At 39.1% G+C, this 19,376-nt stretch overlaps 1 protein-coding gene across 14 annotated transcripts in view; it reads left to right on the top strand.

Moving 5' to 3' along the window:
• Window positions 1–4,202, top strand: part of PHTF2 (putative homeodomain transcription factor 2) — a 159,506-nt gene extending 155,304 nt beyond the window's left edge. For all 14 annotated transcript variants that reach the window (XM_074035677.1, XM_074035673.1, XM_045388652.2 and 11 more), the window contains 2 exons: window positions 756–881; window positions 1,832–4,202. In XM_074035677.1, coding sequence (XP_073891778.1) covers window positions 756–881; window positions 1,832–1,852 — 147 coding nt within the window. In that variant the 3' untranslated portion in view covers window positions 1,853–4,202. The remainder of the gene's footprint in view (window positions 1–755; window positions 882–1,831) is intronic.
• Window positions 4,203–19,376: the final 15,174 nt, after the last annotated feature.

Below are 19,376 nucleotides of genomic sequence, written 5' to 3'. Positions count from 1 at the left end.
CATTGCTGGCCCAGTGATCTTTCTTCCTTGTACTTGGGCCCTAACAATGCTGAGCAACCTGTAGCCATTCAGATGTGTCATGTTCTCATGTGTCTTAGAATGTATACTCCCCACCATCCACAAAGTTTCAGGAGCACCTTCCTCTATGGCCCCATTATTTGCTTTTTATATGTACCTTTCAAATGGGACTTTCATATTTTAATTATTTGTTGCATGTCTACTAAATGTAAGGTCCTTCAGCTCAGGGACTGAATCTTAACTTCCCAGAGCCTAGCACAGGGCTTGGCATATAATAGAACTTTAAATGTTTGAATTAACCAATTAATTAATCCATGTATTTGAAAATGAATTGACTCAAAGAGGAGTTTTTACATGTTATAATCTTATCAGAAAATTTGGTCAATTTCTAATTCTTCTACCAAAAGGTATTGTTCTCTTTCAGTTTCTAGTCTAGTTCTTATATTAAAAAATGTTCTCTAGCCTCCTTATAATAGCTTAAGGGACAGAAATTGGAGTTACAAATTTAGTCACAGAGTTCTTTTAAAGGATGTTCCTTTTTTTGTTTAAAACCATTAAAACTATTATTAAAATTTACTTGTTTCAAGTTTAACCAAGTTTATCCTTTCTAAAAGCATCCATAGTTGGTAACTTTTTTGAAAGTGTTTTTTAAAAATTCTCATTGTATATTGTTCTGAATTAGCTTACGTAGTAATTCTTTTTGAATCTGGGACTGACTTTTTTTTCTCTTCTGCTAGGAATTGGACAGTCCTTTCAGATTATATGGGCTTACAATGAATCCGCTGCTTTATAACATCACCCAAGTGGTTATCCTGTCAGCTGTTTCTGGTGTTATCAGTGACTTGCTTGGATTTAATTTAAAGGTAAGAGGTTGCAAGTACTTTTTGTTTTTTAGTTTCCTGTTGCATTTTTGTAGCACCCATTTTACCCTCACATGCACAGTAATGCAGTCATTTTGGTAAGATTGCAATTAGTGAACATTTCACATTTAATTTCAAAGAATTATATATATTTATGTTTTATAATACTGACAGGAATTTCTAACTTGGAACAGTATTTATTGTAAATAGAAGTCTTATGTAGGATAAGTAGAAGTATTTATTTTTATTTTTTATTTTGAGATGGAGTCTTGCTGTGTCGCCCAGGCTGGTGTGCAGTTGCGCGACCTTGGCTCACTGCAACCTCTGCCTCCCGGGTTCATGCAATTCTCCTGCCTCAGCCTCCCGAGTAGCTGGGACTACGGGTGTGCACCACCATGCCTGGCTGATTTTTGTATTTTTAGTAGAGACAGGGTTTTGCAATGTTAGCCAGACTGGTCTCTAACTCCTTACCTCAAGCGATATACCCACCTTGGCCTCCCAGAGTGCTGGGATTACAGGTGTGAGTCACCACGCCCAGCAAGAAGTATTTATTTTTACTAATAAAACTTTAATTTAGGTGATAAAAAAGAAAAAGAAAAGCCCTATTTCTGTTTTTGGCCAAAAGTTATATTATTTATTTATATAGCAATGCATACATCTTCCAATATATGCACAACTAACTGTTAGGAAGATGTAAGATAATCATATTAAACCAGTTCTGTATATACATATATATATATAGCCACTTCTCAAGAGAAAGCAATAGAAATCTGATTTTCACATTTTTGTTTGTGTTTAAGGTTAGTTCTTCTTAAAAGGATGAAAGAGTTAAAATATTAGAAACTGCACTTGTTTGTGAATGAAATTTGAATTTTAAAATGGTATTACTATATATAATTTAAGCTTTGATATTAAAACTGGCTTGTCACCACTTCTATTTTTTTTTTTTTTAGCTATGGAAGATTAAATCATGACAATTCAAAGAAAAGAAGATGTAGCCTTTTTTCCAGAATAAGAGTACTGACTAAGCTGCCTGAAAGCTTGTCACTGATTCTTTGCTTCAGGAGTCTCAGCTGGGGAGTTGAAGTGTTTACATCAGACTGTCTTGTGCAATTCTTATATTTATTTTACTTGTTCACTTTTTTTTACATTTATTTTAGTCTTTATATTTTATTTTTAAGCATTGATGTACTTAGTTGTTGAAAGGGTGATGAAACTGATATCCAGATACTTGAGATCCTGGTAATTGGTCATAAATATTGGCAAAATAACAAATTGTGAAAATAGAAGCCATTGCTAAGCACTGTTTCTCCATCAATGCCGTGAACTTGCCTTACTTGAGGAAAAATTCTTTAACTTTGGAATATTGCATTGAACTCAGCTATACACATAAAACATTTTCTTCGGTAAATCAAGATCCAGTCAGGGTTTCTCTTGAATTATTTTGGAACAATGCCAGGATCCAAACTGATTAAGTTGCAGTTTAAGCACCCTTCAGTATTAATATATACGGTATTATATAACAGGTCAACAAGTGCTCTTTGATGATAAAACTTGTAATAGAGCAATAATTGTAAATGGTTACCATACTGTAAGATATTTTGATAAAAATTAACTAGTAATACTTGTATTTATTTGAAACACTGGGCTGTTTGCACAGCTCCAGCTGTGCATGCTCAAAATGTGCACTTTTTAAAATTGTTACTTTTAATGCGTATCTTTATATGGGATCTGTTATAGTGTACTAGGGCATGATATGGTATCCTTTTGAGTGAGGTATATACTCATCTCACAAGTGAAGTGCCTACTGATATTACTAAAGTACATTATGTTTACTCAAGTAAATAATTTTCTCCCCATGGTACACTCTAGTACAGGCTATTCATACCACACTCAAATGAACAACTTAAGAATAAGGCTAAAAACCAATAAAATATTTCTCTAATTGCTAGTTATAAAACTATATCCAAATTTTCAGAAAAGACAGCTTCAGCTTGCAAATTCTGTCCTCTAAACTTATCTGGTGCATTATCCCTACCCCACCCCCATTATATAAGGGCTATTTTAGATGCTTTTAACCTCCCCAACGAATAATTTGCCAAGTGTCCAATGAGAACTTACCATGTTGGTGTGTTAGGTAAATCGGGCGAATATGATAGTATCTTACATTGGGCCTTGATTTTAAGTTGTTATATTTGTACAATCGAGTATTTTAGGAATTACATGAAACATGAAATGGTTTTTGCAATTTTTTTTAAACTGGGCATCTGGTTTCTAAAAATTCATTTGAAACAATCTAGAATTTTCTTGGTGCAAAGTGTATCATGTGGAATATCCTCGTATTTTTACCATATTTTAAGAACTTTAAAATGATTAATTGTAAATAATTTGTTTGATTGGTGCAGTTATAATCCCCAAATCATAATCTTAAAATCAGGAATGTGTGGAGAACAGAGCCATGTCGTATCACTTTGCTCTTACCATTCCTTTTGATCAACCTCAATTCAGCCTCATTGTGTAGTATGTTTTTTCTTTCTATGAAAAACAACAGAAAGCATTTCATTTGATTTGCCTATGTTCAAATATGTTTAATAATGACCAAAGTGCATTCTGAGTTTTTTCAAGGAATGTATTACTGGAGCTTTAAGAACATACTTAGTTTCTCATGTGAAAACTTAGGCTTTGTCTGATGTTTTTTCTTCCTGTATTGTCTAATGTTGAGGTTGTTTTTAGGAATTATATTTTATAAACTTTTTCAAAATAAGGTACATACCTATACAGAACTTAACATTTTGCACAGAATATATCAAATATATTTTGAGAAAAAAAGTACGGCATGAGTTCTGTTAGGAATAAAAGATGAAACTATTGTATCTCACAAAAAAATCTTATTTCAGAATGGAAATATTTTTGAGAAAAGTAGCTGAGTATACTGGTTTAAGAATATGCTTGTTTTAGATTGAGGTTAACTTAGAGTTGGGAGTTGATTTATTAAGTACAGTATACCTCTCAACAGTTTATTAATAATATGTTGAATTATGTCAGTGTGGGCAGCAGTAGAATACTAAAAGGAAAATGGCATTTTAAGCAATTTCAGAACATTAACTGAACTATTTTCGAAGCAGAAAAATTGACATTGCTGCCTTTGAGAATACCATGAATGTAAGAAGTTGAAAGAAATTGTAACATACCACATACTATAGAAAAGGCAGTTCAAAGATAGAATTGTGGCAGATGTTGTGTGTGAACTGTTGTTTCTTTGCCACATGTGTTGTATTTGAAAGTTTGACAGCAAGTTTAAAATAAAACATTCTATGACTGACAGTGTTTTTTTTTTTTTTTTTCAATTTTCAGGTCATATACATTTCTATGATAATTTTGTGTTTAGTTAACAAAATTTAGTTAGATTTGGGGGGAGTGAAAATAAATTTTTTATAGCTTTCCAACATTTTAGATTTTGTTATAATTCTTAGAACATGAAAAAATAATACATACACAGGCTTTTCATCACCAAAATGATATCACTAATGTTTGTTTGCTTGTTTGTTTTTGAATACAGCAAACTGGCTGTGGCCTGGAATATTAAAGCTCATTGTGAAAAGATAGTGTTTTTTTAATTTTTGTTTTTTGTTTGTTTGTTTGTTTGTTTGTTTTTGAGATGGAGTCTCGCACTGTCACCCAGGCTGGAGTGCAATGGCATGATCTCGGCTCACTGCAACCTCCGCCTCCCAGGTTCATGCCATTCTCCTGCCTCAGCCTCCCAAGTAGCTGGGATTACAGGCGCCCACCACCTCACCCAGCTAATTTTTTGTATTTTTAGTAAAGACAGGGTTTCTCTATGTTGGCCAGACTGGTCTCAAACTCCTGATCTCATTATCCGCCCGCCTCGGCCTCCCAAAGTGCTGGGCTTATAGGCATGAGCCACCGCACCCAGCCGATAGTGGTGTTTTTAAACAAATGATTTTACCACATGAATTCAGCATGAGAGATTATGATCAACAGAGGATGGCTAAACATTCTAGTATTTCTGTTATCTGATTGGTCCAAGTGTTCACTGGGATTAAATTAATCTAGGACTATTAATTCAAGTGCACTTTCAAACTTACTTTAAGCTTAGAAATGGCTCTTTTAATGAATCTCCCTTCATACTTCAAAATAGCAATATGACTGGCACCTCTTAATTGTTTGCTATATCACTTAGAACATAATTCTCAACCTTTTTTCTGCCAAGGCTATACAAAAAGATACCACAAATGCTTAACAGTAGCACTGGCTCCCCAAAGAACTTGCTGCCTGGGGAATCTAAAAGGCCATTAGGGATGGGAAAAACCCAAGTGCGTAACACTTCTGATACCAGATTCTCTGGCAGACACCAACTGGGTGTTTTCGAATTTAACTCAGCTCTAACACTATACCTGAAAGAGCGTCAGATCCCACAGGTTGAGGGCTCATTCCCACAAGACTGCCCCCACTTCACATGCCAGTCACAAGACCCAGGTTGTGATCTGGCTCCCCATCAGGGTTCCTATGACCCTCTTGGGTTCAATTAATTTGCTAGAGAAACACTTAACTTTTACAGGTTTATAAAGGATACAGATGATGGAGGAGATGCATAGGCAAGGTATGGGGGAAGGAGTGTGGAGCTTTCATGCCCTGTCCAGAGTGTGCCACACTCCAGGAGGCTCCATGTGTTGTGCAACCCAGAAACCCTCCAAATCCCTTAGTTGAGGGATTTTTATGGAGACTTCAAATCACATAGGCATGATGAATAAACTCCATTTCCAGCCTCTCTGGAGGGAAGGTGGAACTGAAAGTTGCAAGTTTATAATACTGGTTTGGTTCTTCTGGTGACTGGCCGTCATTCGGGAGCCCACCAAGAGTTGTCTCCTTATAGTAAAAGACTTTCCTATTACCTGGAATTACAAAGCTTTTAGGAACTGCGTGACAGGAGCTAGAGTCAAAGACCAAATATTAGAACAAATGATTCTCCTAGCACCCTTGTCATTCAGGAAATTATAAGAGCTTTAGCAGCTCTGCCAGTGACTGGGAGCAGAGACCTGTATATATATATAATTTCACAGAGGTGGTACAGATACACTTTCAAGAAAGTATTCCCCAAGTGATTTGTAAAATTTGTTCCACTTAACCACTTGTCACCACCTTGAGAATTATTGGCTTAAGATACAAAATTTTGTAGAATGTGTAAAAGAAAATAAAATTTAAGGACCCTCCAAACTTACTATGTCCAGGGGAAGCTAAGCCCTAGGGACAGAGTAATGTAGCATATTTGCCCCTTCTGCTTCTTAGATTATAGATTAACTTTCTTCCTTATTGTTCTTGTTCTGTAAATGACTAGGAAAGACCAGAGACCAGACTTCTCCCTCTTCTAGTCCCTAATCTTTGTTATAGATTAACTGCCTCTTTTATTGTTCTATACCTAAATCAGACCAGGTGGAGCAAAAGACCCCCATGACTGTTACATCTTCAGTGTAGAATATTAAATACACATTTTAAGAGAAAGAAAAGACCACCTCAGCTAATTAGATCATTGAACTATGCATTACACCTTCTATAGAAAGATGTAGAAATTCTGTTAAGCTCCCCTAAACTTTGTCTATATAAATGATCCCAAACTTCCAGACTTCAGAAGACTGACTTCCATCCTTTGGAATATGTGCTTCCGCAGGGGCTGTTGTCAAACTTTGTGCTTGAGTAAACTTACTCAAACTGAGATTCTTTTTTTTTTTTTTTTTTTCCTGAGATGGAGTATCGCATAGGCTGCAGTTCAGTGGCACGATCTCAGCTCACCGCAACCTCCGCCTCCCAGATTCAAGTGATTCTCATGCCTCAGCTTTCCAAATAGCTGGGATTACAGGTGTATGCCACCATGTCTGGTTATTTTTTGTATTTTTCGTAGAGATGGGGGTTTCACCATGTTGGCCAGGCTGGTTTTGGACTCCTGACCTCGGGTGATCTGCCTGCCTTGGCCTTTCTATGTGCTGAGATTATACGTGTGAGCCACTGCGCCTGGCCAATTTACTGGATTCTAACCCTTTTGATTATTTAAGGTTGACAAATGTAAATTCCATGAGATATTAACTGTATTTACCACTATTCTCAGCACCTGAAACAGTGCCTGATACACAGAAAAATCACAATTTATTTACCTAATGTGTGACTTGAGTCGAATAGGACCTTCGACACCACTCATTCCAAAGTCCCCATTTTACCACATGAAAAAAATAGGCCCCAGAAGGTGTTAAGAAACTTGCCCAAGGTTGCACAACTACTTAATGATAGAACCCAAACTCTCTGTATCCCCTTTGCAGGTATACATTCTATAATCGTATCTTTGTGTAAGCATTTGACACCTCTTGACTGATCAAAATTGTTCATCATAGGAAGAATACCCTGGGGGGAACAAAAATATTGATGAATTATCTGTCCATTTTTTAGTGAGGTCATAGACAAACTAATAAACCTTGGCAGTAGGAAAACATCAGAATTCATCTTGACATCTCCCTGTTCTACTCTCTGCAGTGTGTCCTAGTGGAAAGAACACATGCTTTGGCATCAGGCTTCTTTTAGTCTTGAGCAAATTAACCTCTGTGAGCTTTGGTTTTCTCAGCTGTAAATTACTAAGAGTAATAATACCTACCTTACAGGGCTATTAGGAGGATTAATGAGATAGCATATGTAAAGCACCTAGCAAGGAACTGATGTGTTGGTTATGCAGGAAAATTGGTTCTCTTCACCTTTCTCACCAAGAAAAACAAGTAATGGCCTAGGGCAATTAACAAAAATTTCCAAGCTAAATCATTCATATGACATAAGATATCACATGCATCCCCACCAAATATGAGAACCATTAAGAGTCATCCTTCTCACAAACTATCACTCTTCTCTATGAGAAAAATTCTTTTACAAGAAGTTGACATTTAATTCCCTTTCTTCCTAAGCAGGCACACTAAAATGTGGGAGGAAAGGCTCATTCTTTTGCAAGCCTACTTGTTACTGTATATCCAATTATGAGCAATTTTGCTAAATTCTCAGATGCACATTCCATTCATATCTCTTCATTATTAGATCTCTGGCTCATTTGTATGTGGATACTCTCACTAACAGCACCCTAGAGTCCTTTCATTTTCAACCTGCTTCTCAACTTTTAAGTCAACTGCTCACTGTTCATACTTGGACTTGCTGGAGAGCATTGAATTTGACTTTCAAGAAATCATGCTTATCAAGATCTAACTGAAATCTCTCAGCTCTATATTTGGCAATGTGCCTTTTAATCCATTTCATGTCCATTTATATGTTGCCTACAATGGCTTTTTTAAACCTCCTTTCTCACTCTCAAGTTCCTCTCATCTGTATCTGTTTCCTCTAACTTTACTGAAAAGATATAAATCATTAAGCATGAATTCTACCATCTTCTCCCTACTACAGATCTGTCGAAAAGATGTTGCTCTCTGAGCCCAACTCTCCCTCAGTCCCCAGGATTCGGTCCCTGTCCGCCTTTAATCTTTTCCTTTCCTGATTTTATAAGTTATTTAGATTTTGATGAGAGATAATTGTACCTAGAGTATGGGAGAACTATTTAAGGTTTACAGGTTGGGTGGAACCCTTGTATACTAGATGGCTCTGTGCTGTGAGGGCTTGCCACACTCTCAGCCTTCATCTGAACAGAGCAGAAAGTTGTTTCTGCATGTTCACCAAGCCCCGCTGGACTGTATCACTTTTCTCTCTGGGCCGTAACTCAGTGGTCAGTGATTGGTGCCTTGCTCTAAAGCGGCCCGCCATTTTATGTGCCCGCAAGTAGCCTATAGGGTTGGTTTTGGCATGAGAGCTTTGCCCAGTAGATGTACTGTATCCTTGATGGTGACTTGCTGACTCAGTGAGATTCTCTCTTACTGCAAATTTGAATTTAGGATACAGTGTTAGCAGGAGGAGTTGCTCGAAAAGCAGAAACCCAAGAGAAACCATGAATTGAGCAAAGCCATAAAGTAAAAAGGAGGTAGTGATAATGGAGAAAGGAGAAGAAAGTAACAGAAATTGCCCAAAACTGGCAGGAGCAGAGAAACCAAGCAATAGCTTGGGTAGTTTTAGACCTTCACCATATCATTACAATGCTAAAATCCCTGCCCCTAAATGAAGATGGCCACCATGTTGTATACATACAATGTATGAAGAATCATGTTTGGGGACTGCACCTGTGCGTCTGGAACTCCACCCTGAGCATGTTATATACCCGCCCTGCCCCTCATCTAACTCTTTGCAATCCCCTGACTCCTATTGCTCCAGGAGAAGTTGCCTTTGGAGCAAGAGCTCCCCCTCTCTATTCCCTGGCCACTGAATAAAACCCAATTGCCTTTTCCAATTGGACCTACTTTCTTTGCAGCTGATACAAAGTAGGCAAGGTACCAGTTTACTGTATCACATGTGAACAGTTTAGTATGGCTGGAGAAAATGATGTGTAGGCAAGAGTAGAATATAGTGCTGGAAGATGACTTTGTGGAGCCAAGAAATTTGTATTTTATCTTCAAGATGAGGACTGCCTAGCACAGTGCCTGGCATGTCCTAGTTGCTTGGTGAGTACAACACTGAGATGTCACCATCTTCACTAGGATACTTAGTAAACAGCTCCAGACTGAGACTGATTGATTGATTGATTGATATTTTGAGGCAGGGGCTTGCTCTGTTGCCCAGGCTGGAGTGCAGTGGTGCAATCATGGCTCACTGCAGCCTCAACCTCCTAGACTGAAGTGATCCTCCCACTTCAGCCTCCCAAGTAGCTGGGACTACAGGTGTGCACCACCACACTCAGCTAATTTTTTATTTTTATGTAGAGATGGGTCTCACTATGTTTTCAGGACTGGTCATTTTCTAAACTTAAAATTTAGTATAAAGAGTTCTATTCACTATGCTAGAATTTTTTTATGTAACTAAAATATTGACATGGTACAAGTTTGTATCCAAGAGTGTCTCAGTCCATTTAGTGTTGCTATCTAGGAATACCTCAGACTGGGTAATTTATTTTTAAAAGACATATTTGGCTCATGGTTCTGCAGGCTGTAAAAGAAGCCTGGTGCCAGCATCTGCTTCTACTGAGGGTCTCTGACTGCTTGCACTCATCAGGGAAGGCAAGAGCCAGCATGCACAGAGATCACATGGGGAGAGAGGAAGTAAGTGTGGGGAGAGAGGAAGTAAGTGTAGGGAGAGAGGTGCCATGCTCTTTTTAACAACCAGTTATAATGGGAACTAATAGAGTGAGAACTCATTGCTAGGAGGATGGCACCAAAACATTTATGTGGAGATGAGTAAATCATGAGTAAGACATTCATGATTTGTCCTATGACCCAAACACCCCTCATTGGCTGCATCTCCAACATTGGGAGTCAAATTTCAACATGAGATTTGGAGGGGTCAAACTATAGCACAGGGTATGTATAATTAAGTTGACCTCAGTTTCTTTCTCCACCTTTGTTGTTGTTTTTATTTGTTTGTCTTTTGAGAGATGGTCTCGTTCTGTTGCCTAGGCTGGAGTGCAGGGGCAGAATCATGGCTCACTGAAGCCTCCCAGGCACAAGTGATCCTCCCCCCTCAGCCTCCTGAGTAGCTGGGACCACAGGTGCAGGCCACCACGCCTGGCTAATTTTTGTATTTTTGGTAGAGATGAGGTTTCCCCTGTTGCCCAGGCTGGTCTTGAACTCCTGAGCTCAAATGATCCACCCTCCCGCCCTGGCCTCCCAAAGTCCTGGGATTACAGGTGCGAGTCACTGCACCTGGCCTTTCTTCACCTTTGAATGACAGAGTTGATTTGTAATTACTTGCAAAGTGACACCATTTTTAAAAAATTGACAGAATAGCTCAAGTTATCTTGCACTATGGTGAAGATCACAGGCTCTGGAATCAGGCCGAGCTGGGACTGCCTTGAAGCATGTATATGCCCTCGGGCAAGTTAATCTTTGTAATCCTCATCTGTAAAATGAGATAGGAAGCAACTAATTCTGGAGCCTCATGACGTTCTTGTGAGTGTGAAATTAAGAGATGTCTGTGTAACAGGCATGGACTTGTTCCACAACAACTCCCTAAATCTGGCTTTGAGTACCTATTCAAAAGGTATCAAGAAGTCAGGCTGGGCACAGTGGCTCACACCTGTAGTCCCAGCACTTTGGGAGGCTGGGAGTTGGAGACCAACCTGAGTAACACAGCAAGACCCTGTCCCTATGAAAAATGTAAAAATTAGCCAGGTATGGTGGCATGGCACATGCCTGTGGTCCCAGCTGCATGGGAGGTTGAGATGGGAGGGTTGCTTGAGCCCAGGAGTTTGAGGTAGCAGTGAGATATGATTATGCCACTGCACTCCAGCCTGGGCAAAAGAGCAAGACCCTGTCATTAAAAAAAAAAAAAAAAAATCAAAAAAAGAATCAACCTGTTACGTGTGGAGGAGCCCCTCCCTCCTCGATTGGCACAAAAGCCCGGGGCTTCAGCTAATACCTGAAAAACATGGAATTGGGTTGCTCTTTGTTCTCTGGCGGCACCTGTACTTCCACTCTGTGCTTTCTGGTGTCCAGCTGACTCCCCCTGTGCCCGCTGGGTGTGGATGCTGCAGCCACTCAGCAATGCTCCTCACGTCCTCCCTGCTGACCCCAGGCTTAGCCTCAAGATCCTCACCTCTGCTGCAAGGCTTCAGATCCCAGAATCCTTCCACACACACCACCTAGCCATGCTCCATTCGGCACACCTGCAACCTGTCTTGGGGATGAGCGCCTCTACCAGCAACTCCCACCTCCAGTCTCCATCACCTCTTCTCAGTTCACCAGACTTCCAAACCAAAGCCTGGGTGAGTAGTTGTCCTCAGGGACTTGACAACTTCTGTTTTCAGTCTAGAAACTCCAAGGCAATAATACCTTAGAGGGGAGGGAATCGGTCTCAAAATAGGATTGTATGACTATCTTCTGGTCATCTTGGAATAGGGGAAAGGAAGACATTGCTCATTCTTTTGAGTCTCTTCCAATAGCAAATAATTGTGCCACTTAGAGAAAGTGCTTAGTTCAGAGTTTGACACATAGTAATCCTACAATAACTGCTGATTATTAGTATTATCATTTTTATTTGGCTCCCCTTTGGACAATTCAAAGTGATCTCAGTAAACAAGACCAACTAGAAAATGAACTTGGAGAAACCAAAGTTGCTAAAGAAAGAAATCTAAGTTGTTAAAAGGATGAAATATAAAGGCTTTAGGAGAAAACACTTGGATTACTCAATATGGAAAATTTTTAAAATGGAAAACCTACTTTGTGTTTAGGGCAAAGACCTGACCAGCTGTTCTTCATTAACCCTAGGATTTAAAACAACACATGGTCATTTGGCTTGTAAGATCTGGGCTAGCCAAAAAAACCTATCAATTACTCCCTCAACATAGAGTGTTTCTTGTTTTTGTTTTGTTTTGTTTTGTTTTTTTGAGATGGAGTCTCTCTCTGTTGCCCAGGCTGGAGTGCAGTGGTGCGATCTTGGCTCACTGCAACCTCTGCTTCCCGGGTTCAAGCGATTCTCATGCCTCAGCTTCCCGAGTAGCTGGGATTACAGGCACCCGCCACCACGCCCAGCTAATTTTTGTATTTTTAGTAGAGACGGGGTTTCGCCATGTTGACCAGGATGCTCTCGATCTCCTGACCTCGTGATCCACTTGCCTCAGCCTCCCAAAGTGCTGGGATTACAGGCATGAGCCACCGCACCTGGCCAACAGGAAGCATTAATAGAAGCTGTGGATTCTCCAACCCTGATGATGCCTTGGGCAGTTTTGAAGTTCACCTGCTTGCAAGGAAGAATTGGCTTAGTGGATGCATTCAGGTCCTACTCAACATTGTGACTCTATATATGCTTTTGCCAAATAGCAGGTGATCCTGAAAATCGTATTTTTTTTACAATGGTATATTTTTCATGTCAATTGACTATGCATAGAAGGAAGGTCCTGCTCTAAATATAAGGAACCTAGGTTTGACCTTTGCATTCAGACAGGTTTCCTGGGTGTGAACTGGAGTAGCCATTTAACCTCTATCTGAGTAAAGATGGGACAGAATTAGAATTACTTGATCTAATCATCATTCTGCTTTAAGAGTCAGAGACATTTTTCCTTCAAATGTTCTTTCTCTATTCTAATAAGCAGTAGAATTAAGAATTCTTTTATTCTCAGAAAGTAGAACTGTGGTCATAATTTCCTAATGTAAACATTTAATTTAAATTTTGTTTCCTTTTTTTTTTTTGGAGACGGAATCTCGCTCTGTTGCACCGGCTGGAGTGCAATGGCACGATCTCGGCTCACTGCAACCTCTGCCTAGGTGTTCAAGCGATTCTCCTGCCTCAGCCTCCGGAGTAGCTGAGACTACAGGCGCCTGCCACCATGCCCAACTAATTGTTTTGTATTTTAAATTTTGTTTCTAAAAGGAAATTAAAAGGATTTTCTTGTGGAGGAATTCAGCTACCCCGTTATTCTAGCAGACGGTTTTCATCAGTTGTCCTAATTTGAGGAGGTCTATTTTTTTGTGGGACAGGTAATATAGGACACTTTTGTTTCTTACCATGCCCCATCACTTTAGCAAATTAGGCTTTTGCACTGCTCCCTGAGTGAGTTTTCACTTGTTTTGGGTTGGCAGGATTAAGCAATCGCACTTTTAAGCAGGACCTTGGTGTTCAGGCGTGACCCTCTTCCGTTTCAGGTTTTCCTAATTCCTGGAAATCAGCCTGTCTTAATTCAGCCGTTCCACCAGGAGTTAATCAGACTACATCTCATTAGTAGGCCCTTGTTTTAAAACTCTGGGAACAGAAGTTTCTTCTCCCGTTAATCTTCTATCCAGCTCTAAAATGTAGCTCTTGGTGGCAATTCTCTTCTTATTCTCTACAGCCTTGTCTCTTTCTAAATAGTGAATCCCAGGATTGGGACACAGGATCCTTGACTGATTTCCATTTCATTTTTCCCTCTGTGCTGCCGTCCCCACCAGGTACTAAACTCTGAGTGCCAGCCTGCGAGCTGGTGACAAAACCTCTGCCTTTGGCTCTTTGTGTATTGTTTAGCTTGGCCTTCTCTTTCCAATTTACTTTTTCTGTCCTCTTCACACATCTTATAAAATTGCTAGGTAGATATATAATTTAAGCCAGCCTAACTTTGCCACTCCAGTGTTGCATAACATTTATGTAGCAAGGTTGTAAGATGCTCATCAAAACAAAGTCTATGTCTTACCATTTTTATTTTTATTATTTATTTTATTTTATTTATTTTTTATTTTTGAGACAGGGTCTCTCTGTGTTGCCCAGGCTGGAGTGCAGTGGTGTGATCATGGCTCACTACAGCCTCCACCTCTCAGGCTCAAGCTATTCTTCCACCTCAGCCTTCCAAGTAGCTGGGACCACAAGTGTGTGCCACCATGCCTGAGTAATTTTTTAATTTTATGTAGACATGGGCCTCCCTATGTTGTCCAGGCTGATCTCGAACTCCTGGGCTCAAGTGATCCTGCTGCCTTAGCCTCCCAAAGTGTTGGGATTATAGATGTGAGCCACTGTGCCAGGCCCATTTTTCTATATTCCAAAACACGTAGTGTAGGTCTTTGAACATAGTTACTCATTGAGTGGAGGGTAAAGGAGAACATCAGAAAGAGATGAGAGGTTTGCTTAGAGTATGATGTCTTCATGATGGGCTTAATGCTGGCTGCCTTTCAGAATGACTTAGGTTATCTTTAAAGCCATACTAACAACTCTGCCCCACCCCCAGAGATTCCAATTCAATTTGTCTGAGAAGATTTTTTTTTTTTTAAGCCCCAAAGTTATTCTTGGTGAGCCAAAATTGTCATTATTAAAACATTGATCAGAAACATTTTTGGACAAATGATGAAGGCATTGTCAGTGGGTACAATGATTGAGGAGGCTGGGACAAATGTTTCTGTTATGTTGACATCTTAAAAGTTTTGTGCCCTAAATAATGTAGCAGTGTTTTCCTTTTATTTTGACACTTCTTAGGCCCAGAGACCCTGGTTGATATAGTCAGGCTTGGTATACCCACCCAACTCTCATCTTGAATTATAATCCCAAGGTGTTGAGGGAGAGACTTGGTGGGAAATGACTGGATCATGGGGATGGCTCCCCCATGCTGTTCTCCCGATGGTGAGGAAGTTCTCATGAGATCCAATGGTTTTATAAATGGCAGTTTCCCCCGGGCTTTTCACTCTGTCTCACCTCCTATCATGTAAGATGGGCCTGCTACCATTCCACCATGATTGTAAGTTTCCTGGGACCTCCCCAGCCATGCAGAACTGTGAGTCAATGAAACCTGTTTCTTTTATAAATTACCCAGTCTCGGCTAGTATCTTTATAGCAGCGTGAAAACGGACTAATACACTGGTGATCCTAGTTACATGCCGACAGTAAATGGAAATAATGCTGTTCCTTCCTCAGGGACTTAAGATAGATGCTATGTTCCAACAGAATATGTCAGCTGAGTGGTGTCAGTGACATTTAACCCTGCTTCCTTGAGTGCTCATATGTGGCACACAGTTACAGCAGCAAGTCTTCTAGGAACTTTGTTTCAAGAGGGTGTTAAAAAAGAAAGTAGCAGTTGGGTGCAGAAATGGAAGTGATCCAAACTACCCACCATATCTAGTTCTTAAATCAGCACAAAGCCTGCCTTCCTCCCTTCGTCCCTTCTGCATGGTCTGAGCTCAGTGAAGAGAGCTGCCTGCACTTCAGTTGATTATTTATTTATTTACTTATTTATTTTTGAGGTGGAGTCTCACTCTGTCACCCAGGCTGGAGTGCAGTGGCGTGATCTCTGCTCACTGCAACCTCCGACTCCCTGGTTCAAGCAATTCTCCTGCCTCAACTTCTTCATTACAGGCACACACCACCATGCCCAACTAATTTTTGTATTTTTAGTAGAGATGGGGTTTCACCATGTTGGCCGGGATGGTCTCGATCTCCTGACCTCATGATCTGCCTGTCTCGGCCTCTCAAAGTGCTGGGATTGCAGGTGTGAGTCACCGTGCCTGGCTTGATAATTTAATCCTTAGAAAGGAAAACTTAAAAAAAGGAGTAATCTAAATCAGTGATTGTCAAAGTGTGGTTCAGGGATCTCCGGGAGTTTTCCAAGACTCTTTCAGGGGTCTGCAAGGTTAAAATCACATATAGGTAAAAGACCCATCAAAGTGTAGTATGAAACAATGGATTTTAATGTAACAGAATAAAAAGTATATTGTATGGTTTTAGATTCCACCCAATGACTTAACCTCCCACGTGTCAAGTTTTGGTATAGCATAAAAGAACATCCACAGTTATCAGAAGGGGCTAATAAAATATTTTTTTCTTTGCAACAACACATCTGTGTGAGGCTGGGTTTTCTTCATGTGCTTTAAAACAACAGATCAAAACCAACTGAATGAGGAAGCACAATAAGAACATAGCCATCTTCTTTCTTTGCTAATATCTTTTTGTAAGCACAGTATAATGAACATAAACTGTGCATATTTAAAGTGTACAGTTTGGTAATGTTGACATAGATATGCAATAAAACCTCAACATCATCTCCATAGGTTTCCCCATGCCCCATTGTATCCACTCACTCTTGTAGCTCTGGACATCCTCGCATATCCAGATAAATACTAATCTACTTTCTGTCATAAGTTAGTTTAGAAGTTTATGTATATTATATTATATTCATGTTTGTCAGGATTTTTACATTTAGCATAATTATTTTGGTATTCATCCACATTGTAGCATATATCAATAGTCCATTCCTAGTATATTAGTGCATAATATTCCATTGTATTAATATATCAGGCCAAGAGGGGTGGCTCACGCCTGTATCCCAACACTTTGGAAGGCCAAGGCAGGAGGATTGCTTGAAGCCAGGAGTTCAAGGTCAGGCTGGGCAATATAGCAATACCCTGTCTCTACAGAAAAATGAATTAGATAGATGTGGTGGCATACCCCTGTAGTCCCAGCTACTTGGGAGGCTGAGGTAGGAGGATCTTTTGAATCCCGGAATCAGAGTAACAGTAAGCTATGATTGTACCATTGCACTCCAGCCTGGGTGAAATACATATATTGTGATATATATCACATTTGGCTTATTCATTCACCTTTTCATAAACATTTACATCTCTCACTGGGGCTATTACAAATAAAGCTGTTATGAACATTTGTATATAAGACTTTGTATAGACATAAGCTTTTATTTCTCTTGGTAAATACTTAGCAGTAAAATGACCATACAGTAAGTGTCTGTTTAATTTTTTGAGGAACTATTAAACCGTTTTCTAAAATGGTGACACCATTTTACATTCCCAGCATGTGTATGAGGCCTCCAGTTGCTCCATATGCTCACTAGTGCTTAGTATGGCCAACCTCTTTATTTTATTATTTTATTTTTGAGACAGGGTCTTGCTCTGTCACCCAGGCTGCAGTGCAGTGACGTGATTGTGACTCACAGCAGCCTTGACTTCCCTGGCTCAAGCAATCCTCCTGACTCAGCCTCCCAAGTAACTAAGACCACAGGCACGTGCCATTATACCCGGCTAATTTTTTAAATTATTTTGTAGAGACTGCGTCTCACCTGCTTGCCCAGGCTGGTTTCAAACCCTGGGCTCAAGTGATCCTCCTGCCTTGGCCTCTCAAAGTACAGGGATTACAGGCATGAACCACTGTTGAAAAGGTAACCCTTTCTCCACCAAATTGCCTTTGCTCTTTTGTCAAAAATTAGTTGTCCATATGTGTGGATCTGTTTCAGGATTCTCTCTTCTGTCCTGTTTTTCTGTTTATCTTTATGTCAATGCCATACTCTATTGATTACTGTAGCTTTATAATAGTTCTTGAACTCAGGTATTTAAAGTCCTCCAAGTTTATTCTTTTTTCACAGTTGTTGCCTATTCCAAGTCTTTTGCATTTCTCTATAAATTTTAAAATCAACTTGTCAATTTCTACAACAAAAACCCTATTAGGATTCTGAATCTATAGGTCATTTTGGGTAGAATTGATATCTGTACAATATTGAGTCATTCAATCTGTAAACACAATCTATCTCAATTCATTTAGTTCTTTAATTTCTTTCAGCAATGTCTTATAGTTTTAATATACAGGCAGGTCTTACACATTTTTTGTCAGATTTATCCTTACATATTTCATTTTTGGATGCTATTGTAAATGGCATGTTAAAAGTTTTGGTTTCCAATTTTCAAACATTTTTGCTGGTACATAAAAATACAATTGATTTCTGTTTATTAGTCATGTATTTGGCAACCTGGCTAAACTCACTTAAGAATTATAAATGTTTTTCTGTTGTTGTTGTAGATTCCACTGGATTTTCTATAAAGCAAACATGTTGTCTGTGATTAAAGATAGTTTTTCTTCTTCCTTTTCAACCTGTATGACTTTTGTTTCTTATTCTTTCCTTATTGCACTGACTAGAACTTCCAGTACAATGTCACATAGAAGTGGTGAGAACAGCTACCTTGTTTCTGACGTTAGAGGGAAAACATTCTTTTTCACCATTACATATAACATTCGCTATAAGTTTTTTATGGACGGACACTATCAGAATGAGGAAGTTGCCATCTATTTCTCATTAGCTGAGTATTTATCAAGAACTGATGTCGGATTTTATTTTTAAAAGTTTGCATTTATTGAGATGGTTGTGTGGATTTTTTTTTTTTTTTTAGTTCATTAATATGGCAAATTACATTGTTTGAATCTTGAATGTTAAAACCAACCTTGCATTCTTGGGATAAACCCCAGTTGGTTGTGTGTCATCCTTTTGTTTATATTGATGTGTTCAATTTGTTAAAATTGTGTCAAGAATTTTCATGTCTATGTTCATGAGAAATACTAGATTGTAGTTTTCTTTTCCCATTATAACTTGTCTAGTTTTGGCATGCTGGTTTCATAAAATGAGTTGGGAAGTTTTCCCACCTCTTCATTTTTTCTTGAGAGGACTTGTGTAGAGTCGTATTATTTCTTCCTTAAATGTTTGGCAGAATTCCTCAGTGAAACCATCTGGGTTTTGATTCCTTGTAGGAAAGTTTTGTAGCTACAAATTCAATGTATTTAATGAAAGTGATTTTGGGGAGCTTGTGACTTTCAAGGAATTTCTCCTTGAGTAAGCTTTGGTGGGTTGTCTTTCAAACCACCAAAGTGGCATAACATTTTTTTAAATTTCCCTTTTTACCTTTCTTCTTTAATTTTTTTTTTTTTTTAAGAGGTAGGGTCTCAGTCTGTTGCCCAGACTGGAGTGCGGTGATGCTATCATAGCTCACTGCAGCCTCAAATTCCTGGGCTCAAGTCATCCTCCTGCCTCAGCTTTCTGAGTAGCTGGGTCTACAGGTGCACAACACCATGGCTGGTTTATTTTTTATAGAGATGGGGTCTTGCTATGTTGCCCAGCCAGAGTTTCATAAATTTCATTGTAATTTTCTGAAAACCATCTTTTGATTTTACTGATTTTTCTCTGTTGTTTTT

Source organism: Macaca fascicularis, chromosome 3 (assembly GCF_037993035.2).
Source record: "Macaca fascicularis isolate 582-1 chromosome 3, T2T-MFA8v1.1".
Taxonomy (NCBI): Eukaryota; Metazoa; Chordata; class Mammalia; order Primates; family Cercopithecidae; genus Macaca; species Macaca fascicularis.
Note: the sequence above shows the minus strand (reverse complement) of the source record. Positions and strands in the feature narration are given on the sequence as shown.